Source organism: Nothoprocta perdicaria, unplaced genomic scaffold (assembly GCF_003342845.1).
Source record: "Nothoprocta perdicaria isolate Ctin4 unplaced genomic scaffold, notPer1 scaffold_311, whole genome shotgun sequence".
NCBI lineage: Eukaryota > Metazoa > Chordata > Aves > Tinamiformes > Tinamidae > Nothoprocta > Nothoprocta perdicaria.
Window position 1 is genome coordinate 739,885 of NW_020455546.1, and position 25,637 is coordinate 765,521.

At 35.3% G+C, this 25,637-nt stretch overlaps 1 protein-coding gene across 1 annotated transcript in view; it reads right to left on the minus strand.

Moving 5' to 3' along the window:
* The window catches only part of LOC112950219 (dedicator of cytokinesis protein 9-like), a 42,368-nt gene extending 17,404 nt beyond the window's left edge, over positions 1-24,964 (minus strand). The window contains exons 1-18 of the mRNA XM_026042708.1: positions 24,825-24,964; positions 24,095-24,178; positions 23,445-23,556; positions 20,891-21,069; positions 20,012-20,128; positions 18,469-18,589; positions 17,397-17,530; positions 16,556-16,729; positions 14,334-14,448; positions 12,639-12,705; positions 10,676-10,723; positions 8,704-8,840; positions 5,143-5,258; positions 2,875-3,012; positions 2,372-2,554; positions 1,600-1,713; positions 1,243-1,458; positions 35-92 (exon numbers count right to left, since the gene is read on the minus strand). Of these exons, the coding sequence (XP_025898493.1) occupies positions 35-92; positions 1,243-1,458; positions 1,600-1,713; positions 2,372-2,554; positions 2,875-3,012; positions 5,143-5,258; positions 8,704-8,840; positions 10,676-10,723; positions 12,639-12,705; positions 14,334-14,448; positions 16,556-16,729; positions 17,397-17,530; positions 18,469-18,589; positions 20,012-20,128; positions 20,891-21,069; positions 23,445-23,556; positions 24,095-24,178; positions 24,825-24,911 (2,200 nt within the window). The 5' untranslated portion in view covers positions 24,912-24,964. The remainder of the gene's footprint in view (positions 1-34; positions 93-1,242; positions 1,459-1,599; positions 1,714-2,371; positions 2,555-2,874; positions 3,013-5,142; positions 5,259-8,703; positions 8,841-10,675; positions 10,724-12,638; positions 12,706-14,333; positions 14,449-16,555; positions 16,730-17,396; positions 17,531-18,468; positions 18,590-20,011; positions 20,129-20,890; positions 21,070-23,444; positions 23,557-24,094; positions 24,179-24,824) is intronic.
* Between the last annotated feature and the right edge of the window lie 673 nt (positions 24,965-25,637).

Sequence of the window (25,637 nt, forward strand, 5' to 3'; positions counted from 1 at the left end):
ATATAAACATGGAAGTAAGATTTCAGCATCATACCTTTTCGTGTGAGATATTCTGCCACCAGTGCTGCTACATGGACATAGCACATTGCTGCCTAAAACAGAAATTGGAACAAATGTTAGAAATTACAGTTGTAATGGAACAACTAAAGGCAACTTAAGGTGCTGAGATAATTTCTTACACTCCCTTTTTTTTTGCTGTTTTGCAGAAGAAGTTTATCTGTTCAATTCTACTCAATACTGTGGGTGCTTCTGCTAACCTGCTTGGTATCTTTTTGCCCCACACCAAAAAAAAGGATAAGTAGTAGAAAAACTGGAGGCAGACCCATTAGAGAGCAGCAAAAGCAGAGATTTAATCTATATACGGAATTTGAAGGAACTTGTCTTCTGAGAGAACAGATTTGGCACCCAGCAAAACCATAGGATGTTTCTTTTCAAAACACAACCTAATAATAGATGAAGTACTGCATATTCCCTATTCATTGTTACCATATAGATAAAAGAATAGATACATTAATAAAAGAATACTAGGACATTAATAAGTAAGGTGGTATCTGGTGTTCCTTGTAGATATTTTCTCACATGATGTGTAAGTCACTTTCATGGCATTCACTTTTGACAGTCACTTTTATGACATTCAGTGATGTGATGAAGGAATATTTGCTCTCAGAGGGCACAAACTTCCCAAAACACAGAATTTATTCTGTATGCTGATAAAAATACTTACATCTGATCATGACAAAAATCCTCTCTCTCCCTACCCCCTTTCCTTAGAAATATTTTATCAGCATGGTGAAATCAGATAAAATTATATTGAATAATAAGTACTTTTTTAATAGTAAGTCACATGAATTAGCTAATCATGTAAAGCTGGCTGGAGGGAAACATAAAGAGAGGCTTTTAAAGTGTTTTAGCAATTGATAATTAAAAAAATTTAAAAAACCCTAAGTCTGGCTCTTCCACTGTTTATATTGAGGATTCCTGGCATAGTTGCACWTCAGCTATAGTAGTTAAACATATGCCTTACATTAATGATCAGGGATGACTTACAGTGGTCCTCAAGGAGTATAAAAACCTCACCATTGAGGTTAATCTACTAGCAGATCGAAATTCAAATATAAACACTGACTGTATTGTACACTAACAACTTCATATAGTATTTTAAATTTCAAGAAAGCTTATTGGGAAGCTAATAATATAGTAGCTTAAAATTGAACTTAAAATAGTTCAATTTTATTCACTTACCTCTGAAAGATCTCCATTTTTAACATGGATCCTTGCCATGCTGTCTAACCATGTCTTCCTTAGCTCAGGTGTACTAGCATAAGACTTTGCCAGACTATACTGGAGGTCCACAAGCATTTCTGGATCATTCTCATGCTCCTTCATCTGCGCTGTAGCCATCAGTACTGTACGGATACGTTTTGTTAAATCCTTAACATCAGAAGGGAATGTAGTGTGCTAAGAAAAAGGGGAAAAGTTAAGTAACTATTTTCATTTTGTATTCTTTGCATAATAAAAAGTTGAAGTGATTTCAAAAGACACTGTGAAACTGTTTTCAAGCAGCCTTTCCACAGTATGAAAMGAAGAATCAAAACAGACCTTGATAATCCTGTCGCTATTGGCACAATTATTGATGATGGAAAGGGACTGCTGAAATCTAGTTCCTCCGATTCCAACAACATCAGCAATTAACTGGCTTACTGAAATAATAACCTTGACAGAAACAAACATCTTGTTAGTGCACATTTTAGGAAACATCCCAAAAACGTAAGCAATTATAAAAGAGGTTTTGTTCTTTTTAATTGAAGGACTATTTCCTGAAATAAAATTGTATTTGATAATTTTTTTTCCCAAAATCTATTTGTATAGCAACATAAACTAGTTTCTCATAGAATTGCCTATGTAGATTATTACAGGTAATCTGGTCCAGAAAAATGTCTGCTTAAATGAGMTAGCCACAGGTCATAAAAGTAAAAAGCACACAACTTTTCTACGTATTTCTGATTTGTTCAGGTATTTGCTGCTGCATTTCCTCCCTCCCCATACATAACAAAGAATGCTATTTCACAAAGCAATATTTACAAAACAGAAAACTTGCTGCTCACAAATAGAGAGTTGCATTTCTTAGAAAACCCAAGATTATTCAACTGTTTCTATTTTCCTGTAGTGTCAGGAGCATCTTCTTAACTTCTTAACATGTAATGTCATCTTCTTAACTTTGAACAGTACTGGTCTCACCTGAACCCCAAAATCATCKTTCTTCTGGCTCTGTTTCATAGGACTTTGCACACTCATATGCAGCTGCACATCTACGAGCATATGCAACCCAACACTTGAAAACATGGAAGAAGGAAAAATAAAGTATACTAACTTGCAGATGTGTCCTAACAAAAGACTTCTTCCCCGTGTAATCAAAATTATTTCTCATTAAGAAGTAGAGCAGCTGTGAAGCTTCAGTACGAATTGAGCTCAATTTGGAGTTACAGTACTTAAGAATTTCATAGCACAGTGCAGAACACATATCAGCTCTGCCTTCATAAAATGTAGAAGGAAACTGAGGAAAAAGCAGAAGAGAAAAGTTATCAAAGTAATTCTTGATAAAATGTGTCAAGAAAAATAAAAATATACTATTATTAAAAATTACACCAGTATTTTGAAATAGAAAAAAAAACCCCAACAATTACAGTAGTTCACAGCACATACTGATTTTTTTATAGTAATTCAAAGAATGAATATCTCCTCTGTTTTGGGATTATGACAGTCCTGATTCACCAAATTCAGATTGCAATTTTAGTTCTTAAACTTTTATGGAGTATATTGTTACCTAAAGAAACAGCCAAGTAACTGAAGACCAACAATTACAAAACTTCTTACCTTAAAAATAAGTGCCCTTAAAGCTATGAAGACATTTTTCAATGCTGTTTCCGACTGGTTCTTTTGAAGGAAGCAAAGGTACACATCGAATACTTTTTTCATCAGTGGGTTATGCCCGTGATCAGCCAGGAGTTGATTCTTTAAATTGATAGTGAGAATTTAGTTTTGCACTACAATATCTTTGCAGAACTCTACAACTATACACAGATCATCCAGAATGTTTTTGCTTCAGACAAGCAAGAAATCAAAAACAATGTGCACYGTAATATTACAATATTTGATAATGCAAAACTGAATTTTAATTAGATATTTCAAATATTTCATTAACCTTGCCCTTGCTCTACAAGGAATGTGTTGGCTTCTACTTTGCAGGTATGTAGACTTACAAAACAGTTATAACATACTTTTAACATCTGTTAATTAAATCAGTAACTAGTAGCAGTTCCTTGAGGCATTCTCTTGAAGGACTAACACTCATAGGTTATGCTGGCTGTAGCAGCTCAGACTGTGGAGTTTTCTCATGGCAGTATCTCTTACAATCCTCTAAGCCTCCTTCCTCCCTAAAACGCAACCCCATCTACTCACCATTTTCCCTTACTGTCCTAAAACTGAAGCTGAAAAAGCTTTTAAGGATGAAGGCCCTGGTTACTTTTCAGAGTTTTATCTACATCAAGAACCAAAATTACTATCTCAAGTAATTTTAAAGGAAATACTATTTCAATAAATCTTTCCTAAAATGTTAAAGTAGGTACTTCAGGCCTAAAATAGACCTGGACTCTTGTGGTGTACCTCAAGTTCCCTCAAAAATGGAAGAGATGCYTAACTGCAGATGTCTTCTTTTCTACCTACAAAGATGCAGGCTACAGAGTTCCAGCACAGTCCTCAACATTTCAGGTGTCCTCAATATAAAGCAGTTGGAAAGGAGGCCTTTCATTAAAAGTCACACTGAAAACTGCCCTGCCACTAAATATGCTGATTATGCCCAAGGGAAGCAGACAGGTCTTAGATGTGTTTTAATGTATCGGAATATAAACTGCTATTTTCTGGCACACTACCTCCTTTCTGAAAACATTAGAGATTAGACAACCTTGACACACTATCATTCCAAATGTGCTAGGCTACCTCCTTTCTGAACACACTAGAGATTAGACAACCTTGACACGCTATCATTCCAAATGTGTCAGGCAGCTGTTAGCTAAATAATCAGTGACCACTGCTCTTGCTTTTTAAAACTGAGTTAAGCTAAGTTAAAATCAAGTGTCTTCATTTTTGATTCTGTCATGAAGTCTATGGACAGAACTGGCCCTAAGCACTATCTATTTAAGCTGCTAGTAAAAGGAATGTCATTATAAATAGGCTTTTTTTTTTTTTTGCACCTACAAAAAAGATAAGAACTGATTTCTAATCTTCAAATAACGATCTGGTTTCAAAGAGGTCCACTGGTATAATTATGGGAAACATGAACTATCATTCTTGTTCTTTAAAGCTCTGCCAACAACTCTTTAGGAATGCTGAAGAAGAGCACATAGGAGGGGTTTGCCAATCACATGACACGGGGTGTGCTTCTAGAAAAGATTGCACCTGAGAGCTACAGCCACAGATACAACTAAAAAGGCAGCTCATACAGAGGAAGAAATAAGTTACAGAAAATGACAACAATTTCCTGTTGTCTTACTTAAAGAGTGGTTTCCTRTAAGAGGGGGTCAGTATTGAAACATAACTTGGGTCTTGCTATATAATACATTTATCACACCAAAGAGCCTTTAAAAATAGTTATATCAATACTATTAGCTACACACTGAGGTCTCAAGGAAATGTATATAGGAAAAACTAGGATGAGTAAAGGGTTTCCAACAGATTACTGTTGGTCAATATGAAGTCTCTTTCACATTTTATTGCTACCCTTCAGGCATGTAAGTTAAAAACATGCACTAGATTAAAATAAAATGGATTTACTCCAGTTTGCAGTTGCATGAACACTTGCATGAATCAGATGTAGAATCTTGTCTTAGACAATAATCCTGCGTCTTTCCGCAAATGAGGTGTGCCATGTGAAGTATTTAACTAAAGACAAAGCATTTTGCTTTGACAGGTTATCAGCTATTGAATAATCACAAAATATTTATGTCAAAAGTTAAATACAATACTAGAAACGCTAAAAAATGCAATTCCATACTACTATACAATACGAAATAAAATTTTTGAAATATTTCTCAAAGTAATTTTTCTGAAAGATAATTACAGGGCATRTTAACATCAAGGACAAACCTTGAAAGCCGTTGTGAATAATGACAAAGTATCCAGAATCGTAAGGCAAACTTCAGTGGCAATATTTGCTTCAAGTAAAGACTGGTGAAGAACATCAGCATCTGAATGGCCATAGCCTACAGAAATTTCAAAGAAAATGTAAGCAGTTGAAACACTCACTAAAACATTTCGTATTTGCAAAAGTCATGTTGTACTAGAGAAAGTTTAACAAAAAGGAAAAAGCTTGACAAAAGTTTATATTCGATATAAAAAATTTCATATGCATTTTAAATACTTTTCAGATATGTTTCACATACATAATTATTCTAGCAAATTCACACACAATCACAAAACACATCAAGAAAGAAAGGGAAAAAAAATGTTAATAATAGAAGCACTAAATAGCAGTTAAAATCTTAATTGCCTGATGTTTCATTTGTGTGTATATATCTATGTACCTATTTGTGTGTATACATCTATGTACCTATCCTAAGTATTACAGTAGGATGGAGTTACAGCTGGAAACATGTACTGGCAGTTTATAGATGCTACAGATGTTCTAAGAACTGAAAGAATGCAATAATAGCCTATGAGAATGTAGTCAAAGACTCATATAATTAATTGTAGTATGTAGGAATTACCATGAGGTAGCTCCAGATTTGATCAAAACATTTGATTGCATTTAGTTCCAAATTGTATTTCATTAATTTTTTWAAAAATATGATAAACACTGCTGGCATGCACGATATGCTGAACACTCAGAATCAAATCATCAAATATACCCTGGCTACTTTACACAAATTTGGTCCAGACCACTTTGGCACATTAGATTTACAGTCCCCCCGGCCCTGCTACAGCACTGCAAAGCACACCAGAAACTTCTGAGGCCAAGAAAAGGACAGACGAAAGGACACTCCGTCATAGTGACACCTGGCCACTTGTTTCTGCACAGTCTCTGCGTCCCAGCTTGGACACGCATACTTGTTCACAGATTTTTTCCTCCCACACTAAGCCGACCTCGTGCAATGCGTAGCTTTAAAAGGAGAGTCATCTTTTGGAATCTGTTTCTGGTTTTAAAAACTAAACTATGAAACTCAAAGTCAAAGCGAGCACATAGAAAGCTATTCTGTAGGGGGAAAAAAATCTGTAGAAGACTGTAGAAGAATGGGAGTTTTCTACCTGCTTTACAGCTCTCCCAAACACTGGAGGGGAGCTAAATAGCCACTAGTTTCCATGGATTAACAGATTTTTTTTTCTAGCAAGTACGCACCTCTTTCCTAATACCTTTCACACTCTCTCTGCCTCCACCTCTCTAACATACATTTTTTTTTTTAATGGTTGCAATCCAGTTGTTTCCTTCACTTTTGAAGTTTCATTTGGAAACAAGTTTTAGCACAACAGCACATTTACGGGTATTTTTCATACCCTTTTTTCTCCTAGTAAAAGTGTTCTTTTCCTTCAAGAAATTCAAAGAGCAGTTCTTTTTTCAAAGCACYTTCTGGTCACCTTTAGGTTCACCTAATTGACTAGGTTGACCTAGTTATGCAAATATTTTGATAACARTCTGTACACTTACATTATTGCAGATAACTGGATTTAAAAAAACCTAAAAATGGGGAAAACAGGATAATCTCRAACAACTACACAGTAGTCAGTGATTGTACACTGCTATTAGAGGTGAGAGTGTCTCTCTCATAGTTCAATGTATTTCTGCATTGCTGTGTATGCAGCTGAGCTTTCTTCTCTCCTCCATCCCCAGAAATATAAATATAAATCTACCTTCCTGCTGGACTATATTGAGATGTTTCAAAAATTTGGAATACATTATATTGGCCTAAGCTTTCTCATACTATATTGCAGATTAATTAAGCTAATTAAGATATTAACATGTATAGGCAACTGCCTTGCCAAAGGATCATGATTATAAGCACAAGTAAAATAGCTACTTCCATCAAATACATCCTTATTGTATGTATCCTATATAAGATACCTGACAGATTTATTAGAGTTTTGAACACTATCTTGGATATCCGTTCCAGGCTGATTACTAAGCAAAACTGAACAACAGGCAAGAAGAACCAAATATATAGAAACTAATTTCATATGGCTTTTATACCAACATATTTTTGCCTCATACAAACATTGGCCAATACAAGGAGTAATAGCCTTTTATTTGTTCAGTATTCAACATTAAAACGCTGTTTTTATTTTATTCAGAGTTMTCTGAGTGAGATACCTTCCCTGATAGCCTCATCTGTTTTAGATGGAAAAGTACTGACAGTATCTTTTTAATACAGGCATGCATTATTAAAATCAAAATTAAAATTATTAAAAGTTTTCACTTTTCAAATTCAGTAAACTTGGCTAAGTACTGGAAATAGGCACCCTCTTTCCACACAGGACCCATTTTTAAAGTCAGGCTTTCTCCACCAAAAGTATTTCATCACAGTCAATTACACAGAGTCATACAGTGCAAAAGCCCTTTCTTTGATGTATTCAAAAGCATGTAGAAATCAGTATGACACAGCAACAGTACTGCTGATTACAGGACTGCTTCACTGTTTTCTCCTAATTTTAATTCGTTTTTTAATGAAAGAAGGTGAGAGAATGTGCTTATAACACAGAAAACCCCTCTTAATTTTTCCATTACACTACACAAGAACTCTTAAGCAACTAAGTCAACTGTTGTTTTATATTACAGATAATGAGTTTAAAGGCTTTAAGTACCTGCAGACAGTAAGGTATGTGTTGGTAAGCAAAGGGATGAATACAGAGAGCATACAGTTAACCCTCATGATAGCTCTACTATATGTAATTCTTTTCAGTGATAGTGCTGTATTTTATTGGATTAGTCAATCTGTTTCATTGCATTTTGAAGCTGAAAGTTTAAAAATGATACTTTAAAATATCTTACACACAGCATAACTTGCAATTCAAGAGCAGTATATTTTAAAAGATAGGACATAAGCAGATTTAGTTTTCCATACAGTCTTACACAAGCTGACTTCAACCTGATTAAATCTTACCATTGTCTACAGAAATTCCAAGAATACTTGATATCTTTCTCACACTGAAAACAGAAAAATCACTTCATTATTGGATGGTTTTTTTCACTTCCAGWCAAACTAGATCATGGGCTTCACACTCTTCACAGAAAATCTAGTAACATATTTCTCCTTGAAGGATGTCAAAACATGGAGATATGGTCAAAGTGCATATTTTAATTTAATTAATCATTCATAAGATCAACTTGGAAAAAGTAAAAGGAAGTAATGAGAAACATATACATTCTGTAACTGTGCACACAGCATGAAGTTCAAGTGCATTTATTAAAAAAAAAAAGGAAAAAAATTAAAATACAATTACAAAAAATGCTGTAGTTAACCATGCTCCATGTTATGGCATCATCCAGTGTTGATTGTTCTATTGTAAAGCAGGGAACAGACTGTGGACTGATTCCAGCTACTTGTTTGACCTAGAACAATAAAAGTTATTGAAATGCACTGGTTGTGGCTCTGTGTCCTGTCTCTGGTGTTGTGGTACTGCTGAGGATGATGAATGTTATGTTGTCATGAAACTTACTGTGGTTAAAAGTGAGAGAGTTATCCAGGCTGCTCAGCTGCTGTAATCTGGCATGCATCATTCCTGTTCTGTTACGGGAAACAGGCAATGTCTGAGAYTTTCGATCATGAACTATGGATCCCAACCCCTCCTGGTTCCTGCAAGATGGGTGAAATGGGATAGAAGCAAAAGTTAGACATGTCAAACTGCAGCAGCATAGGAAGCGTTAGTTAAGCAATTACAGCACAAGAAGTTGTATAGAAAGATTTGTAATGCAACCTATTTGCTGTTTTATTTATAAAACAAAAATAGGTAGCTTAAAAAAAGCATCACTGCAAACTCTTTCTTAAAAAACCTCAAGGCRTGAAAGCAAAAGCACACAAGCAGTTGCTCTTGAAATCAATTTACTTCAGAGCTTCTGAGAACAAAAATGCTACAGAATATTCTGAAAATATTCAGAACTCAAAACCGAAATCTTTCGACTGTACAAAATTTAGAAAAAAGTTAGGAGGACACATAAGGCTAAAATTAGAAAGATTACATGCAGTAGAAGCGTATGAATTAACTGAGGTATTATTATGTACATCTTACCCAAGCAGGAAGGGAGAAGAGCCATACACTTTGTTAAACTTGCAGCAATCAAGTGAAGAAAACAGAAAAGTGATCTGTGTTAGCAATCAGTACAGGCTAACTTCCTACTGTGTACCACCACCAGAGCTGATGAAAAATAAAAACCAGTGCTTGAATTATACAGTTCCCTGTTCCCTTTTACTGTTATTTGTGCATTTTAAGAGTATGTGCATTGCCTGTGACATACTTCGGTGTAATGACAATGTGAAAGGTGGGAAAACTGCTTTTATTGGGAGAGTTCAACACCTCTGCATAACACAAAATGATTTCTTTAGCCTAATTACTTGAGCATAACTTGCAACCCAGATTAAGTGATCAGTCAACAAAAAGCAAGTATGGTAGTCTTCTCTACAAACTAGTTAAGTTAGTTTAATGCATTTATGAAACCCCCCCAAATTGTCAAATCTTGTAAATCCAGGGTTTGAAGTTTTCGACTGTTAAAAGCTCCAACATAGCCAGATTCATTTTGGCTTTTGGATCATTTCTCAGGCCTTTTGTTTGTTTGTTTGTTCATTTTTAAATTGTAAGAACATTCCTCCTGAAAAATCCCCAAGAAGGTGGTCTAAACCTTCGTGTTTGTAGAATGAGATGCACATGCTATTAAATCTAAACCAAAAATTAAAAAGCTAACATCTTAGTCAGCAACACTTTTCTCATTGAGTTCAAAAGGGAAGTTTTTAAAGACCACAAGTTTAATTATAACAGCATCACCATGTCAAGCACAGCATGATGTATAAACAATCTATTATCATTTAGTCTGTTATAAAATTATTTCCCATAAAAATTATCCAAAGATATTCAAATAATTCAGTAGAGGTTTCTGACACCCACAGATTTTCTCCTAAAGAGCTTTCAATGAAAGCATACAGGCATCTTCAGTCTTYTGATTTAAAAAACAAAACAAAAACCAACCAACCAAACAAAAACCCCAGCACCTTTGGAATGTTTACTATTAATGTTCCAATAAAAACATTATATAGAAAATTTCTAAAATTTTTCAAGTGACATAGGTTAAATCTCAAGTGTATAGAATGCATTAAATTGCAMGATAATTCTTCCCAAAAGACTTCATTATAATGAAAAAAGAAATTGCTGTAAAAGTACAGCATTCACCAAGTGGATTTGAAAATATTTTATTATAGACATTTATAACACACTCCCATTATTCTTGAAATAGTAGGTTTTCAGCTAGGATCCAGATTTGATAACACAGTAAGCAGCTACTCATTTCAAATCGTTAGGTATTATTTCACAATAATTTTTCTATCATCATACAATTCACTTGCGATAGAGATTCAAAGAATATTGTTCATGCTATTATTCTTAGCAGACAAGACTGTTAAATTCAAATTCCACACAGTACCTGGCTATATATCGTTTTCCCATGTACTGGAACTGGTGTAAGCATACTCTGCAGAAAAAACACATAAGACAGAGAAGCATCACGTAAAATGATTTTAAAATGATGTGTGTTGGAATCATTCAGCTATTATTTGTGTTTGACCTTCATACTGTTGCCTCACAAATTTTSTTCCTCTCTTAAAATTTCTCCCACCCTTACAATTCCCTTCCATTCCCCAAGCCAAGARAAGCAAGACACAGCTCCTCTGAAGTCAGTCATTGATGGCTCTTATTTTGTTCAGGTTGGGATTAGTATCAAAAGGCAAGCAAGGGAGCCTCCAGAGCACACCCATCTCAACGCAGCATCAAAACAGCCAGCAAAGAGCCAAAAGGTGAAAGAACAGAACATCCTAGAAAGCTGTAAACACAGAGCTGACACCCTTCATTTTGAATGGATTTTTATTATTTAATATTTATAGAAGCATAATATTTAGCCTGAACTGTCACAGGCCAAACTTCATTATATGAAATGAGGTATAGCCGTTTTCCCAACRAACTGCAATCCAAGACAAGCAGCACGCAAAGAACTGAAGCAGAGAAAKAACCTGACATTATACACACCCACATTTGGCAAAATGTGCTCGAGAGCTAAAGGAAGARCAATAAAGCACACATCTTTCCTCTTGGCCAAAAAAAGACATTTCTGGGCCTCTCGATACCAAGATACCAACAATGAGGTTCCTTTTCTAAAGGGAAAACRCTTTTCTGAAGCTATTTCCAGAAAAGGCAAAACTAAACTTCCCCTTTTGAAGKGGAAGAGCTTTTACAATAATCAGAAGGGTACATCCTAAAAGACCTAACAATGAGAAACAACCTGTACTGGTAGAAATTATCATCAAAATGAASATGATTGAATTTGATAAAATACTAGAAATGGAAGAAATAGACTTCAATTTGCCTTGCTCCTGTGCTGGTTCAAGAAAGTAGGGTATTAATTTTCCATTAAAGCATTAATCTATGGGAAACCGTACTCTGTACTCCTCAGACTGATGTGATGGAAACCTCCTTTGGCACTCAATAACCTGAGATTGCTCATTTGATCACAAACCAACCCTATCTGACCCTTTAAATAAGAGGCAATGGCAAAATACTATTTTATTACCGTTTTATCCCTTAACTCCTAGTTAAGGGTTACACATCAGGCCTTACAGTCTACTAACYGGGCTCATTTACTTGTTCAGTTCTGTCTCTAGTACAGTATTTYGCTACGTGCACTTAAGTGCTCAACTAAAATACACACCTACAACACAGTCCTAAAACAGTTTTTCAGCAGGGTATTCTGCAACGCAGTTAGAAGCTGATATTACAATTACTGAGACTGCACTATGGAAACAAAGGAGAACAGCCTAGTGAAACAGCAAGGCCTGCAGAAAAGCTTCTGCAGTGCCCCATGTCGAGCAGAGAGTGTCTCCACACCTCTTCCTTATTTATTACTCTTTATCAGCCAGTTCTCATGTTACAATAATGCTAAACCCGGGTAAATGCTTGAGCGTAGCTGTTGGCAAAATACTGGACTCCAGTTTCTTTTCCCTTCTGATATGGTGGGGAAGGGAAAGCCAGAAAGACAAAGAGCTTTGTTGCTGGCAGGACGTAACTCAGTCAGCTTTGATATGTAGACACCAGTTGGCATTGCAGGAGGGCTTAGAAAGCAGACAGGTCAAGCAAGAAGTTGGTTCCTCTTGTGGGGAAACAGCAGCAGTGTGAGGGCTCCTCACTGTTTAAGAACGTCCCTGAGATCGCTTCTCTATAGTCCAATTACAGTAACTACCAAGAAATTTAGCCAAACTTTTGTGCACATCAAGCTAAGGAATTATAAACTGAGACTTTCAAAGAAAGAAATATATTATAGGCCCTTAAATTCACACTGATTACTTTAAAAGCAAAGTGAAATGTATCATTTTATGAGGATTTTAGCATGCACTTACTCTGTAATTGTGAAAAAATCCATGAGTTSAGATTTTGTAGCCTTGTTCCAGTATGCAAACAATGCATCTATGGAAAATATTAAAACAAATAAGATAAAGGCAACAAACACATAAAAACATTAAGCAGAAGAGTAAACTTTAGTTCTCAGTTTTTATGATGGGGATTCACAGAATTTTAAAATGACTACGGGGAGTACATATGATTATTACTATTTTACTTGAAGCTGATTATACAATTGCACACAATTTTTTCGGAGTACGCTTTTAATGAATTTGTAATATTTCCATATTGCTACATGTTTTGAAGAGTAGTAAGTGTGTAGCTGGTGATGGTGTGGGTGTTCCTAAAAATATGACTTTAGAAGAGTTTGAAATAGTAGTCTTGTTATCTGCTTCTTTATAGATTGATCTCAACCTTTTTGAAGTCTTTATTTGCATTTTTTCTCTTGTTTTAATCACAATGCTTTACCATGGATAGTTTTTCTAGGACTTGCTGGGCCACCCTGGTCAACTATGGACTAGTCAACAAATCAAAGCTATTGGAGACATGCACAAATTCCCAAACCTGCTACATTTTTTCCCAAACCTTGTAGCTACATAGCCAAAGCACAGTTTTGCAAAAATGTTTAAAATCAGCTAACAAAGTCAAAATTACTACTGAGATGTATGACAAAGTTTGTTTGATATTTCTCCTTGTCTACTAGAATTCAGGCTAAACCCATCTCCCATCGCAATGCAAGCTTCATATCAACTTCTTAAACCAGTAAATTTTAACCTGAGCTTCCTGGTAATTCTGACAATCTTCTTTATATATTCCAAAAAGTAAAACAGTGAAAAAATACTTTCCTTTTCTATCATTCTTTGCAGTTATCATACATAGGATCTATGCCATTACATGAAAAATTTAAAATGTGACTGTATATTAAAATATTTGTAATCTTTCAAATATCATTCTTAATTATGTAGTACAATAAATTAGAATTCAAGTAGTACTACATCAACTAGGTTTATATGGTTTAACAACAAAATATGCTAAGAAAGTAATACTCCCCTTCACGTTTTGCACAAATTGACAATTGCAGTATTTATACCAAAGGTTCTCCCCTTTTTTTTTCTTTTTAATGCTGATGGAGGTTAATGATGATTCTAAGTTCTATGATCCTAGAAAAAAATTAAAAAAGATTTGCCCTTCATGCAGTACCTGCCTGTGGCCCCCTGATAATACGTGAGTCTTTCAGAATTTTCAACAGATAATTTTGCGAATACCTGGAGAATACTCTGGAATATGCAGAAGCACTGGTATTGCCTCTCCCCAAAATGGAAAGATACAGGGATTAGGTAAGTTGGTTCACAGTCATATGGGACATTGTGCAGAACACAGAGCAGGACTCACAGTATCCTCTTGCACTGAAGAGAGGAGCATTTATTCTTCACTCCAGTCTCTAGTCTAGACTGTATGATCACACATGAGCCTACCAAAGCTATCAGTTTGCCTTGTGTATTGAAAGAATAATGAATATTAGGTGGCCACAAAGTTTCAAACAGGATTTAATTTGATCAGTCACACAGATCTGTAAAACCTGTCACAACATGACACCTCCATCAAAATATTCTGCCAGTTTTAAAAAAATGTTGTCACGTGCATAAATCAAACACATCTTTTCCAGTATATTGAAATTAGATGGAATTACCTACCATCTGACATACTTCTTAAGATATGAAGAAAGCACATGAGCAGACTCTTGATCTCTGCTTGGTCAAGCTTGTCATATCGAACTACGGAACTTCCTAAAGTGCCAGCCTGTTGATTCTGAAAAGAAAACAGACAAAGCTTTGGCTACAAAGTTCTTGAACTGGTAACAAGCTAAAATATTTTCAATTATCTTATTAATCCCTGCAACAGCAACAGGATCTCAGAATGGAGACAAAATGTTTCAGAGAGAGGAGACAGGCCAACACTTCATACACACAAATACCAAACTAAGCCTCTTTACCTTCATTCATTTTTATTTGCTTCTTTGGATGAGTTTTTCTTCCAGGAAAGGAGGGAAGAGGGAAGGTTACCTAATAGTGACTATCAATCAAGATAATTATGAATTGGTAACCATGTTGTGGAAAATGGACATGCCYTTTCTTAGTTGAAATACTGTAAAAAAATACATCCTCCTCCTTCAAAAAAGTCTGCTCTTTAACCAGTATGTTATACTTAACTGCAGAATACGCCTACCTCCACAACACTCTCTTCATTTAAAGACTTAATAACACTTATGTTTCCCTTGGGAGTATGGGAATAATGTGTTTTTTGGTAACTAGTGAGAAGCTCCTCAGATAGCTTTTCTTCTACCTCAAGACTTWGTTTTTACAGTTCTCACATTTGTGGGAAGTTAATCATCAATTGCCTAAACCAAATAAAATCTATCCAAAAAACAAMATCAAAGAAATCCACGACTGATCTTTTAGAGAGTACATCTAAAGAGCTACAAAAAGGAGAAGAAAAGAACTGTAAGAATATACAAATTGAGCATTGGGCTGTGGCTTTTCTCTAAAAGAACCATTTCCATATGAGCAAGTGCCAAAAAAACCCTCAATTAAGACCTTTACAGATACACTATACGTTACATTATTTAAAGGATAAACTATGCCCTCTTTTAGTACCGTTAACCCTCAGTTTCAATATGAGGCTAGTTATCTGAATGGCAGGATAGCAAGTCATTTAAGAAGTCTTATCAGTCTGATACARTAGATCTGTGCAACTCCCTGGTTTCTGTAAGAAAGCCAGATCACCTCAGCTTATCTTTTTCAGGACACACTAATCATCCTGGAAGAAATCCTCTACATCAGAATGCAGAAACAGAAGTCTGTATGTATGGGTATCTACATATCTCAGAAGTTAGTGTAAGTTAAGAGGAAACGCACACCTATATGACCCTAATTACTGTATATTCTAAATACATCACAACCTACTTGTCTTTGAAATATCTCTACTCAGCAAGGAAGTGCTACTGTACAACATTATGAATACTGAAATAATGCAAGTAAATAATGACTGGCAGAATTTAAACTGAATTTAAGTTCTCAGGATTTTTAGGATCCTGTCCAGAGCACTAGATAATCTGGCTTCTAAAATAGTTGAAAATACACATGGACAAAAGTAGGGCTTAAAATTACCTCAAAAAAAATTCTGTAACTATGTACACATTAGAATAGAAACTGGTACACTTGTGATTTCACCAGTATAGTTCTACAAGCTACTCTGAACAAAACTTAAAACGAAAACACAGCTTTTTGTAGTAATGAGATCAAGCAATGAGCAAAAATCTGAAGATACATGCATGGAACAACTGATAAACTAGAAAGAAAKTTTGAAAGCAACAAATAAGCCAAGATTAAGTATTCTTCTGAAAAAAAAAAAATGTTAACAGCATGCAAAACACAAATCCTATAGTACCATTTGCCAGACCAGAGTAGAATTTTCAAAGGACACTGATTCCTTTGAAAACCCTTTCACTTAGTAAAAGCAAAAAAAAAAAAAAAAAAAAAAAAAAAAGGGCAAAAAAAGAAAAGCTACACAGCTGTAATAAACAACATGAAAACTAAGTAATAGATGACAGTATTGCCATTTAGCAACAGTGTACACACGAGACATTTGCTTGGTAAATTCCAATGAATTGTTTTTACTCCTATTTATATTAAAAATGCTAAGGCTCAAATTCTGCTAATACTTAACCTGATTAGATTTTTATGGTTAAATTAAATCATGTACATGAACTATTACAGGATTAGCATTTGATGGCCTCTTATCTGGTTGCTTCGTACATATTTGCTTCACGATGCAACTGTTGCAGAGAAGTGGCAAAACTACAGATCACACACTTCACTCAGCAGCTTAACTATACCAAGCACAAGAAACCAAATACTTCTGGTAACTGAAGAGAGAGAGCAGCATGCAAAATTTTCTCGGGCAAAGTTGGAATTGTCAGAAGTGAAAAATCCATAGTGACACGGTTTTTCTTTGCAGGGTGGGAATTTTCTTCTTCTTCTCCATTGGGGCGCATAGCATGAGCAGAGTGCCTTCTGAGAAGCTTCTCTCTCTGCCACAGGAAGGCATGTCAGAGTCAAGGGGAAAAAGTTAACATGTTGTGACGGGCACAACAAGATCTAAGAAAATGAAAGGTGATCAGTATCAATACAATCTCCAAAAAGACATGACTGAATAACTAACTCATAGCTACTGCAGCCACAACTCCTAATACCTAATAGGTTTTGAGTAAAATGATTTAGAGAAGTCAAACTAATCTAACAGAAGTCACCTGGAGAAAGGGCAGCAATTAGTTTTCTTAGAAATATTAAAAATGCTACATATATTGTGTGTAGAAGAGGATGAAGCAAAGGTCCCCACAAAATCGAAGAAGCTGTCCCAACTARGTTTCAATTCTCTTAATATACTTCATTTATTGACTTAATTCAACAAATAAAACACCAGCTATTGCTTATGTCTCTAATTAAAAAAAAWTTTTTTCTTTTCCCCTGTAGAATAGCTTAATAAATGCAATGCAAAAATAACTAATATAACAACTATAGTTAAACAGAAGCAAAATCACATAAAATACTGCTCTACAGTTACTCTGTAAAGTCAACCTCATAGGAGATTACAGAAGTTCTCTCTTATGGGAACCAGAATCAGTTTTTAGAAATACAGCCCTTTAGAAATACAGTCTTTTTGTTTCTCTTTTGTTGTTGTTGTTTTGCTTTGTTTACCTTGTCAAGGGAATTGCTCTTGTCACTTTGTCGTTCTGGGAGACTGTTTCCTGAGTCGGTACTTATAAGAGAGCCTCTCGAGTCAGCATTCCTCACACAATTGATGTTTGGAGTTGATGTGGTATATGGGGAAGCTAAAAATAGCAAAAAGAAAAAAAACGTACATACATGTACAGAAAAGAGTAAGGCTTCTAAAATATCATATATATTATACACACACACACATACACATTTTAAAAAGGTAAACCATTACATACAAAGAAGATACATTTATTGCATAGTTTCAGCAATGTGTATACACATATACACACAAACTTAGGTACAAATACATAGATGCAGATGAAAAACACATATGTACAGATACACACGCATTAACATGAAAAAAAATTATTTTTAAAAAACTCTCATTCTTCATTTTTCATCTCATATGATTTTTTCAGTCACAAGAAAGTACTAGTTAATTGTACCAGAAAGCAGAAAAAAAACCCAAAAAATGTGCTGAGAAGAAAGATGGGAGGATGACTGAGCTGGGCACCCTGCAATCCCCTTAGAGGTGGTCCTTAACATCCCCTACAGAACGGGGCGTTATGATGCTCTTGCAGAAGTGACTACAGATATTATCTCTTATTTCTCTGTAGCAATGCAAGAACAAGATTTGATGACGGTGGGGAGCAAAGCTGATAGCTCCAGGAATCAGTTCTCTTCCCCTCTTTTGTTTCTGTGTGTGGGGTTTTGGGTTTTTTTTTCTTTTTTTTGAAAGGCAGAGACAAACAACACCACAAACATCCTACAMGAAAGATTTTTAACTTGCAGACTGCAAATTCTAGTCCACACCAAATAGCTGATTGCATTAGGATTCTGTCATCTAAAAGTAGAAAACTAGGGAAATGTCTACAATATGGTCTCTGTGGATTAAGAAGAAACTCTTGGGGGAGAGGGAAAAAGCCCTCCTAAACCCAGATTTAAACTCCACTAATATGTAACATTCATGTGCACATTCGAAAAGCAACTGGAGCTGGACACAGAACAGTTATGTTCAGCAACAAGGAAAAAGGAAATATTAAGAGCTTACCAATGCCAGAGATGACACCAAAGAGATCTTTTGGAAGGCTGTTATCCAATGTGTTTCCTGACTTCTGTGGTGTTACTAGGTGACTTGCAGTTGGCAAATTAAGTGCATCATCCTTTGCACTCTGTTTGGAAAAAAACAGAAAAATGTGATTAATATTTTCCAGTATCCTGGTTCTAGTGCATATTATATACTTTTATCTTGAAGAGCAGCATTTGCTTTTTGTTTCTTTCGTAAGTATTAATTTCTACTAATTATGTTCAAAAGCATGGGATGAGATGTTCAAATATTTGCAGAAGTAGGGATAGTTTCAAACTTAGGACATCCAAACACTGCAAAATGAATAGASCATGGAATTTTAAACATTAAAAACTACATATTTCCAAAATGCACAATTTGTTTTTACTTCACACACACAAATATTTTTCTCATTGGAAGAACACCATAAGTTTACTTCTTTCTTAAATTGCAAAAGAAGCACAGAAGAAAGTGGACAAACAAGAATAAAAGAATTCTTTAATCTTTAAATCTTAGATTCAATAATTATATCTAACTATATCAATAAGTTCATTTAAAGATTCCATTTTAATTCATTCTCCTTAGACTACCACTTTTCCAGAAGTTCACTCCTTTAGAGTTGGAATTTTTCTTTTCTTTTTTTTCTTTTTTTTTTTTTTTAATTAAACAAATGTATTTTTGGTCCATTTATTTTTCTTTTGAACTGAAATAGGAAAATAAGATTTTTATACATATGTGTATATATGCGTATGTACATATAAATTTATTTTCCTGATTCTTTATATATACATTAAAAAACTACATCTAACAAACAGTCTTTTATACTGAATAGCAACAGCAGCTACTGATTCTGACAAGGTTTTAACAAACACAACTAATTCTAGATATAGTGGAAGACAGTGGGAGTTTTCTCTTGAATAAGAATTAAAGGCAATATTACAAACTACAAGTTTTGTACGAAACGGCAGGACAGACTGCAGAGAAGGGCCATTTCTGGCAAAAAAACCCCACAGACATGATAATTTAATGAAAACTTATAGAGAAACAATAAATATTTTAACCTCAATTCCATACTTCCTTCTGCTTCTTTGGTACTTAATACTGTCAATAAAGCTACATCAAGTCCAACCCTATATGGTCTATAGTTGTACTGACATACAGGAAGGTGCCCCAGAGATGATGCACAGGCAAGATATTACACGAGAGTAYCATCAGATGGCATTACAATGACACTATGGTGGTCTGGGGGGCCTAGCTCCTCAAAAACATCAGAAATTCCAAAAAGGATCAATAAGGGAAGTGTAGCTTGTACATAGGACCAAGGTATTTTACTCGTGAGACAAGGCATACAACTTACCTGTATTAGAAAACCTGGGGCCAAACTCACAAAAGTAAGTAAACTTAATTTAAAAAAAAGCAAGGAGAACAATCTCGAGGAATGTGAAGTTTTTCATATATGAAAATAGTGTTACCATTATGAAAAAAAAAAAAAAAAAAAAAAAAAAAACATATAAAACTGGCCACTCACATTGCTGGAAGGGTTAACAGGAAACGGAGACACATCTTTGACATTGATTCGCTGAACATTTTCTATGAGCAGTCCAAAGAGTGGCAAATACATAGTGGCTATTCGTGCCTGATGGCTCTAAAATAGAGTTCCACAATTCATTAGCAAATAGCAGATTTCATGTTGATTATCCAAGACTATTTTTTAAAGCTACTTTTTTTTTTTAGTATTTCTGTTAAGCTGCAGAAAAAATGCTTCAAGTGGATTCTTTTTTTTTTATCTAAAAGTAAATAGAGTTAATTTCATATTAACTTGATAAATTCGTGGTACCTGTTAAAATTTCATGGCTTTCCCATAGCACAGCTGTTTCCTTTTTTTTTTTTTTTTTTTAAAAAAAAAGACCTGGAAAATTAAAAATCACTCAAATTTTACCACTATAATTTGCAACTTAAACTCTTTTATCCTCAATAAGATATGATAAATGTACAACTGCTGAATCTTAAGAGCTAATGTTTACTGGAAATAAGAGCTTTTAAAACAGACAGTAAAATTCGCTTACTGTACCTCTTCGAAGTTAGTGCATCTCAGCTATTTCACCATACCAAAAAGCAATAAGCTTAATTAATAGCATAATTATGCTAGAAAAGGAGCTTTGTATTTTTATCTGGCAAAAAACATTTGGCTTTATAGATTTTGATACAATTATCGACTAAATTTGTTCACACTAATACAGTGCGAACTGGAACAGCATGGCTATAAAGTAATAAATTTCAGGGGAAGGGAAGGGAAGGGAAGGGAAGGGAAGGGAAGGGAAGGGGAGGGGAGGGGAGGGGAGAATATATGGCCTTGAATGCACTGAATCTTTATATTTTGTACTCCTAATAGAGAAAATGCACTTACCCTGGAAGCATATCTGTCATCAAAAGAATGCTTTATCATCAAGTTCTTGAGCACACTAATTGCAATCTGCCGGATGTCTCTGAACTCCTGTAACGCATTTCCCACCTCCCTCAGAAGCAATCCCACTAAGAAGTGATTCTTACAGAACTCATCTGTTAATGAATAGTCAAGGTGAAGGTCTGGAAATAAAGCACAAGCCCTCTGTAAGGAATAGACCCATTTAAATTAATGTATTAATTGACAAGAAGTTGAGTAAAAATGTTCTCCAGCTTATTCACAATGAAGATTCCAGATGATGTAACTGTAAATCTACACCAAGCTGTATATGTATACAGATACTTCTATACAGATGTTAAAAGATACACACACAAATATATATCAGACACCAAAATCGAGCTATTCAAAATAATTATTTGAATACCAAATGTACCAAAATACCAAAATGTACCAAAATACCAAAATAATTACTGAACTGATTTGCACAGTGAATATAGCACATGTGGCATCATCTATTTACTATAACACAGAGGAGCTAATCTCAAGACTTTCTCTGATTAACTTTGTTCAACACAACAGTTCAAGACCAGGGGCTCATCTCAAAGTACATTCACTTTTTGGAAGAACTCCCCAGTAAGGGAGTCCATTAAATGGAAAGAAACACAAATAGTAATGCATAGACTTTCTACAGTTCTCCTTGTGCAAATAACATAACAGCCAGTCACATTCCAGCAGAGATGTCTCGTGTGGGATAGCAAAACAAATCCAGAAACACTTGTGCAAACCATCTTTTTCCCTGGCTAAGCTCCTAGATCACCAAGGAGCAGCATTTTATACTATTCTTTATTGTGCAGTTAGAAATACTATTTCTTCTAGTTCGGTTATTCCCTTATACACACTAAAACAATCCACAGGTGCTTTTCATTGGGAAGATTTACACAATGTTAGTATCTAATGCATTCCTGAAGGCTAAAAAAAACCCCAAACACACAAGCTCTACACAGTTATCCTAGTCATATTATGCTGTTCTATCTTAGCAAAAGGTCTGATGAGTTTCATTCAACTTTACCAAGACAGCAGAGGATACTGAAAAAATATTTCAAGAGAGATAAATCTACCGGAATTAGGGTAGATCTGGTATACCAGAAGTATGAAATCCACCAGCCCAATGGAACTAACAGGAACTATCAGTAGCTTATTTTCCTTGGTTGTAAAAACGCCTTCCTTGTCTCTGCTATGCATGTTTGCTTTGCACCAACACTGGGAAGAATGTAATGGTTTTAAAGCTGCAGATGCTAACATACTATTTATTTTTGGCACATTTGGTTAGGTGTATCAAGAGCCCAGTTTTATATACAAGAGATGCAGACAGAAATGAGCTCCACCAGAGGAATATAGAAACACTGACCAGGGATGTAGGGTGTGCGCCAGGAAGGCCAACACATAGCTACAGCTGAAGCTGGAAATGGCCACCAACAGCAACACGAGCAGCTTCTGCTACTGGGGAATGGAGTGACTGGTGAGGGAAGAGCTCTGCTGCAAATGACCCAGGAGTCCGGGTAGACAACAGGTTAAACAGGAATCAGCAGTATTTTCTGGCAGCACGGGAGGTTGCCCAGGCACACTGGGCTCTATCAACAGAAGCACAGCTAGTAGGTCAGGAAGGGATTTATCTGCTTTACTTGGCGTTTGTTAGATCACATCTGTAATACTATGTCCTGCTATGGGCCCTCTAGTACAAGAAATGTTTAAGTGCATTCAGTGGAGGACCAAGATAATGGAAAGCTTGGAGCACATGACCCCTAGAGGGATAAATTAAGGGATTCAGTTTGGAGAATAACCTAAAACAGCCTTTTAACACATAAGGGAGGTTGTCAAGGAGATAAGAGTTAGGCCAGGAAAGGCTTTACAGATGTGCACAGCAGAGAGGCAGCCATCATAATTTAAAGCAGAGGAGATGTGTTGGATACAAGGGAAAGAAATTCTTCACCACAAGGATGGTGGGACTGACTGCTGTCCCAAATGAGCAGTTTCCTAGGGACACTGCAGAATTTCCATCCTTGGAGGTTCTCAAGACCTGACTGGACAAAGCCCTGAGCAACCGCATCTCTATTCTGTAATGCCTCTGGTCTGAGTGGGACTTACAGACCTGCTGAGTAATTCTATTAAGAAAAAAAAAAAAGTTTAAAAAGTTAAAAAAAAAAGGTAAAAAATGCACCAAGCATCACACTCCGCACCTACACACAGAAATGCTGCAGAGCTCTACAGCTTGTGAATTACAAGCTAACTCATGAACAGAATCAAACTACAAGCAGAGGAGGGAAATGAGGCAAGAACCATAGATTGAATCTATCTTTCAGTAACTAGTAACTAGATACTTTGCACAGATCACCCTGCTACCTAAACTATTCTTTTGATATTAAGAGATTACAACTTTGGGGTGCCAATACTTTCAAAAGTTCAAAGATATCACAGACCTTCAGTTACAGTCTACTTGTTTAACAATAAAAAAGCTGTGATATACGAAATATAGCATACACTTTTGTAGTTGGATTACCTTGGTATCTCTGAATTCTGCCCTTTCCAAATGGCATTGGTAGATTCAAAGGGATGTAGTGCTCATGATTACAGACTACACGGAGAAATTCAAATTTGAATTCAAAGAGTGTCTGCAAAAATCATTTGAAAGTGTAAATACAACAGCGGATGCAATGATCTGAATAACATGCCCCAAATCACTTTCTTACACAAATGGGTGGTTTCTCTCAGTCTGTGAAAGTTCCATATGCCACCAACAAATACTTTTAGTACAGTTCATAACCAACAGCTGCATATAATTCTATTTCCTATTTTCTGTCTCCCATAGGTAGGAAGTATAGTCATTTCGCATGTTATACAATGACAAAACAAAATTCTGGAATCACACAATATATCCTTTATATATCCTAAATATATATCCTAACACATTCTATCCCCATTACTGTAAATGTATGGAAACACATGAGCTATCAAAGATCCCAACTAATGGAGACAATTATGGACTGTCATTCTTGCTTGATATTTCTATTTTGTTTTACCCCCTTCATTTTCTAAATATACATGCTAGGGAGTGGACACTCCTGAAGTCTGAAGTCTAAATATAGAACTATCATGCACAGGCATCAGAAAGAAGCAACTCTTAAAAATGGTTTGTTACAAAAAGAGTACCTTTGGATCTCCTGGGGCAAAGCAGCTGATGTAGTTATTGATTTGTTTGAAAACAAAACCTCTATCCATAAAGGTAAAACACCTCTGAGGAAAACAAACAAACAAGAAACAGTATTGATTTAATACTGTCTCAGTACATATGTGTTTATCTTTCAAAAACATTATTGATATTTCATTCAGTCTGAAGATAACCGATAAAAACAGGCATGCTACACAGATGAATACCACATTTTTCCCTTAGAGAGAAAAACACAAGCAAATCACAGACGAAAAAGCAATTTGAAGATAAATCACTCATCTTGAAATACACGTGAAATGCCCTGAGCAGCTTTATCTACTGTTTTTTTCCCCTCTTTTTTTTCTCTCCACTGTGTCTTATTCATTCAAAAAGAAAAGATGCTGAAAGCAGCCTACGTGAAAAAAAAAGTGAATAAAAACCTACTCAATGCATTAAGTTTTTGTAGTGCTGGAAGCGAACTGGAATATATATGAAAAAATAAACAAAAAGTTTGGAAAAGATATTAATTCATAAAAAAAGCCCCAACTATGAACAGATGAGTCTTTTGATACAAAAATGTAAATTCTACATCTTTACTTCAGCATAAAAGTGTACTTAAATAGCATAGTGCATGTTCTGTTTTATGCGACTTGGCCTTAAAAATCCTTAAAATACATAAAGAAACAGCTTTAATGAAAAGTGACCACAGGACCCCAGCCCTTGTGTACCTACTTTTATGAAAGCAGCGAGGCTGTGGTTTGCATTTTTGGAAGCCTCTGGATTGTCTCTGTACTTCTGGGTGATGTGAGGCATGAGCATATTAACAACTGTTTCAACTGCATGATGAAAGGAAGCGGAAAACCTCTGGTTTCGCAACAGCTAGAAGCACAAATGCAAATACACATTTAGTATGATTTGTGACAGCAAAATACAAAAGAAAACTTATTTTAGATAAGATCCAGATAACGTGAGGGAAGGAGGACACTTTTCAAACTATATGTATCTACTATATGACACTATATGTATCAATGATACTGTCACACACTTTTCTGTCATGAAAAACAAGGTTTTCTTGTTGCTTTGAAATGCATTTTTAAAAGTTCCTTTGACTTTTGCCATCATGGAAATTCTCACCCATGCATTTATCTTTCAAGAACTGCAGCTCTTGCTCATCAGTTACATCAAACCTCAGCTGTTCCAGTCTTCAGAATTACAAGAATCTTGTTCTCCAAATATGCAGGGTTTCAGGGTTTACTTTTTATCATCTGTATTACCTTTATCAATGATTTCATACATTCTGACCAATGCTGATAAGTTCTCTTCAGGCTTTTGCTGTTGTATAGCCAATTTCTTAACATTTTATAGTCTTTAGTAAATATTCTATCTTTTGTCTGAAGGAACATATTGACAGAAGGGGTAGTGCTGAGAGAAACTGGCAATGACAAAAGCTGTTTTAACTACACAGTCATATTTTTCCTTTCTGTAAAATGTCAGATATCAGACTGTTCTGGAATATTTTATTAGTAAAATGCTTTTCTAAATTAA